General features: G+C 56.3%; 1 protein-coding gene across 1 annotated transcript in view; it reads left to right on the top strand.

The window, feature by feature from the left end:
- Window positions 1-4,189, top strand: part of LOC104408211 (calpain-1 catalytic subunit) — a gene marked incomplete at its 3' end in the record, with an annotated part of 8,375 nt that overhangs the window by 3,797 nt on the left and 389 nt on the right. Inside the window, exons 7-18 of the mRNA XM_010017740.1 lie at window positions 3-61; window positions 265-339; window positions 721-881; window positions 961-1,130; window positions 1,346-1,357; window positions 1,596-1,807; window positions 1,932-1,971; window positions 2,233-2,295; window positions 2,620-2,677; window positions 2,770-2,834; window positions 3,659-3,727; window positions 3,836-3,914. Coding sequence (XP_010016042.1) covers window positions 3-61; window positions 265-339; window positions 721-881; window positions 961-1,130; window positions 1,346-1,357; window positions 1,596-1,807; window positions 1,932-1,971; window positions 2,233-2,295; window positions 2,620-2,677; window positions 2,770-2,834; window positions 3,659-3,727; window positions 3,836-3,914 — 1,063 coding nt within the window. The remainder of the gene's footprint in view (window positions 1-2; window positions 62-264; window positions 340-720; window positions 882-960; window positions 1,131-1,345; window positions 1,358-1,595; window positions 1,808-1,931; window positions 1,972-2,232; window positions 2,296-2,619; window positions 2,678-2,769; window positions 2,835-3,658; window positions 3,728-3,835; window positions 3,915-4,189) is intronic.

Below are 4,189 nucleotides of genomic sequence, written 5' to 3'. Positions count from 1 at the left end.
AGCTCATCCGCATCAGGAACCCCTGGGGTCAGGTGGAGTGGACTGGAGCCTGGAGCGATGGGTGAGCAGCAGGGACTTCAGTCCAGCTGCTGGCAGACCAGCAGGCACTGCACACACAGCAGTCAAGTGCACAGCGCTGTGAGGGGAGGCTCAATGTGCAGTGCCCTTCACATCAGAGAGGGGGGCGGTTGAGGGCCAGCTCTGAAGTGCTCTCAGTTCACCTTGAGTAGTCCTCATCTAATTGTCTCTCTCCTGCTATTCCAGCTCCTCTGAGTGGGACAACATTGACCCTGGAGACAGGGAAGAGCTGCAACTGAAGATGGAGGATGGAGAGTTCTGGTGAGTGTCAAAGTGCTGCTCTTTTTCAACAGCCAGCCTGGGAAGGAGCAGAGGAGCTGGGGAGAGATCCTGAAACACATGACCTACTTTTATGAGCTGGCTTTCCAGCAGTGGAGAGCCTCCTAGCATTTTCTCATCTCATCTAGTTAATAATTTTCTTCTGTTCAAAGAAATTCAGCCCAACAAAATGCAAAGCATCTGGGAAGCTAGATTTAAACCCCAAACACAGCAGTGGGCTTTAAATGAGCTATAACTGCTCAGGGTAAAAAAAGATCTTGCTGTCACTTAATTCTGCTAAAATCTTGGCTGGGCCTGGAGCTGCCTGCGCTCCCCTTCCTAACCCAAGGAGTGCACTGGCCTCAGCCCTGCCTGCTCTCGCAGGATGTCTTTCCGGGACTTCATGAGGGAGTTCTCCAGGCTGGAGATCTGCAACCTGACCCCTGATGCCCTCACCAAGGACGAGCTCAGCAGATGGCACACACAAGTGTTCGAGGGCACGTGGCGCCGGGGAAGCACTGCAGGGGGCTGCAGGAATCACCCAGGTACCTCTGTCCTCCACACCTCCACTCTAAGCAGCGCGATGGAGCCGGGTGTTTCATCCACACATCCTCTTCCTTCCAGCCACATTCTGGATCAACCCCCAGTTTAAGATCAAGCTGCTGGAAGAGGATGATGACCCTGGGGATGATGAGGTGGCCTGCAGCTTCCTGGTGGCTCTGATGCAGAAGCATCGCCGACGGGAGCGGCGGGTTGGGGGTGACATGCACACCATTGGCTTCGCTGTCTATGAGGTAACCCCTGCCCACCCCAGTGCCGGTTCCCTGGGACCGGCTCATCCCTGCCAGTCCTGCCTTGACATGGCACCCCAGTCCTCAAGGAAACCTTTCCACTTGCTTTGCCAGCCTGTGGGTTCATGTGCCCCATCCTGTGCTCCCTGTAGCTGTAAGGGATGGGGGCAGGCACTGGGATTCTGATTGGCTTTTTCCCTCTTCTCTCCTCCCTGCAGGTTCCTGAGGAGGTACGTCCTGAGCTGCCAGAGCCTCTTGGATAGGCGTTCAGGAGTGGGCAGGAATGGGTTAATGCATGTGCATGCACGCTTTTGCACCCAGTGGAGTGGGAGCTCCCACCATCCTCTGTTAATGGGTGCTGGGATGGCTCCTGCTGGGATGGGCAGGGCAGGGATATCCTGCCTGATCAGGCTGGCTTTGGTCCCCCCTACTGCGGGGCTGCAGTCCCCAAGCACATTCATTCTGCAGGCCCGGGGCAGCCAGAACGTGCATTTGAGGAAGGACTTCTTCCTGCGAAACCAGTCACGGGCACGGTCCGAGACCTTCATCAACCTGCGGGAGGTGAGCAACCAGATCCGGCTGCCCCCCGGCGAGTACATCGTGGTGCCCTCCACCTTCGAGCCACACAAGGAGGCCGACTTTGTCCTGCGGGTCTTCACCGAGAAGCAGTCAGACACGGAGTGAGTCTCTGCCTGGCCAGGGGACACCCTGTGTCTGTGGGTGATAGGACAGTTCCCCACCACAGGCAGGCTGCTGGCCGGGGACCCTGCTCATCACTCTGGTTTTCCTCCTTTCTGCCAACAGGGAGCTGGACGAGGAGATCTCAGCAGATCTGGCAGATGAGGTAGGAGCCACCACTTTGGTTTTGTTTGGTGCTGATGCTCTGGGGCTTGGGAGCAGGAGCTGAAGGCCAGAAGTGGCTGCCTGGGTTTGGGATGTCACTGTGGCTGGAGAGAGGCTGGCAGGGTCGAGGTGATGGGGATACAGGAAGTAACAAGGATGAGAAGAACTTCCCTTCCAGTTCAGGTTCACTGAGCCTGGGAGGAAGGGCAGAACCCAGGTTTGACCACTAACCAATTCTTTCTGTCCTTCATCGCCCCAGGAGGAAATAACGGAGGATGACATAGAGGATGGCTTCAAGAACATGTTCCAGCAGCTGGCAGGGGAGGTGGGTACAGCTGTGCTGAGCTCTGGGAGACCCTGGAATGGGGAGGGGACAGGATGGGACCCCTGGCTGAGAGCCCCAGCCCACCCCATGCTTGCTCAGTCCCATCCTGCAGACAAATCCATCTCTGCTGCTGCTCAGCCCAGCTGCCCTGGGGGGGTGAAGGAGCATCCAGCTGTGGTCTAAATTCTTCTGGGCATGCAGGAAATATAATGGCACCCTAATGTTTTGTGGTTAAGGCAGAGATGTTTACGCAGGAGAGGGAGGAATGACCACAAGTGGGGTGGAGAGCAGGGAAGGGGTGCTCTAACTCTGCTCCTGCTGCAGGACATGGAAATCAGTGTCTTTGAGCTCCGCACTATTCTGAACAGAGTCCTGGCTAGACGTAAGCACTGCCCTTCCTGCCCCTTGCTCCCTGCAGCCTGCTCAGCAGGTTGGGTTTTGATGCCTGTGCTCAACCTCCTCCTTCCTCCTCAGACAAAGATCTGAAGACAGATGGGTTCAGCCTGGACTCCTGCCGCAACATGGTCAACCTGATGGATGTATCCTCTTGATGCTGTGCGCAGAGACCAGCTTCCCTGGTGCTCAGCCTGCTGTTAGCAAGACTTCCCAGGAGCTGAGGCTTGGCTCTCTGGCTGTGTCGAGGATGTTCATCAGGGGAAGGAGGAATCCTTGTGGTTTCAGGGCCACCTGCGTTACACCCCTGGGCTTAAGCAGCCCTTTGGGAAAGAGCCATCAGTTCCCCTGCTTACTTTGGGCTCTGGCTTTGCCACCAGAAGCCCAGCCCAGCCCCACTCATGCATTCAACCTTGCCCTCCAGGAGGAAGCTCCCTGTCCTTCCCTTCCCCACAGGCTCCCCAGCCTGATGTGCTGTGATGCCACCCAGCCTTCAAGGCACTCCCAGAAGGGAATAAGGACTGTTGGGCTTCTTTCTCCCCAAGCCATCCTGCTCAGCAGGTGAGGATGAGAGGTATAAAGTGACAGGAGCCATGGCCTGTGTTTCTGCTTGCACAAGGACATGTAGCTGAGGGATCAGGTAGAGGAGCACCTCCAAGGTCTTCTCCAGCCTGGCCCTGCAGCATCCTGTTTTGCTGCAGGCCAGTTTTCTCCAAGGGCACCACAGCAATGTGCTTCCTACAGGAACACCACAGCTGCTCCCAGGGACTGGATAGCATTATAGTTCAAGCGTTGTACTTTCGCCACTGTGTTGCAGACTGATCTTGCTGATGTGGCAGGGTAGATAAGGGAACCTGGGCAGGCCAAGTGTAGGCAGCCTTTTCTTGCCTTGTCTGGTTGGGATCTCGTAGTTTTGCCTTTACACTACTGCCTTTGCTGGCTGCTTTCTCCTTGACCCGATGCTCCCCAGAAAGATGGCAGCGCCCGCCTTGGGCTAGTGGAGTTCCAGATCCTGTGGAACAAGATCCGGAGCTGGCTGGTGAGGAGGAGCAGTGGGCATGATGCACTGCACAGGGGTAGCAGGGTGAGGGAATAGCCAGGCTGCACAGTTCAGCCTGCCCTTCATGGCTCTGTGATGCTTTTGCAGACGATATTCCGGCAGCATGACCTGGATAAGTCTGGCACCATGAGCTCCTACGAGATGCGCATGGCTCTAGAGTCAGCTGGTAAGTCTGGAGAAGGATGGGGCTGGGGCTTCTGCTGTCAGCCCAGTCCCAAGTAGCTGGAGAAGAGTGTAACCAGCCTATATTGCATAGTTGGAGCCGACCTGTTGTGGTAGCGAGATGTGATCTTCCCCCCCCCATTCCTGCTGTGCCAAATACTGGAGCCTCAGAGTTAGGAACGCACACAAGGTGGTACCAACCTTTGTACTCCTCTGAGCTGCAGGGTCCCATCCTGGCAAAGCAGAGGCCTGCGGTGGATCAGTGATTTAACTAGTCAT

This window comes from Nestor notabilis, unplaced genomic scaffold (genome assembly GCF_000696875.1).
Source record: "Nestor notabilis isolate BGI_N333 unplaced genomic scaffold, ASM69687v1 scaffold13877, whole genome shotgun sequence".
Taxonomy (NCBI): domain Eukaryota; kingdom Metazoa; phylum Chordata; class Aves; order Psittaciformes; family Psittacidae; genus Nestor; species Nestor notabilis.
This window is presented reverse-complemented; position numbering and strand designations above follow the sequence as displayed.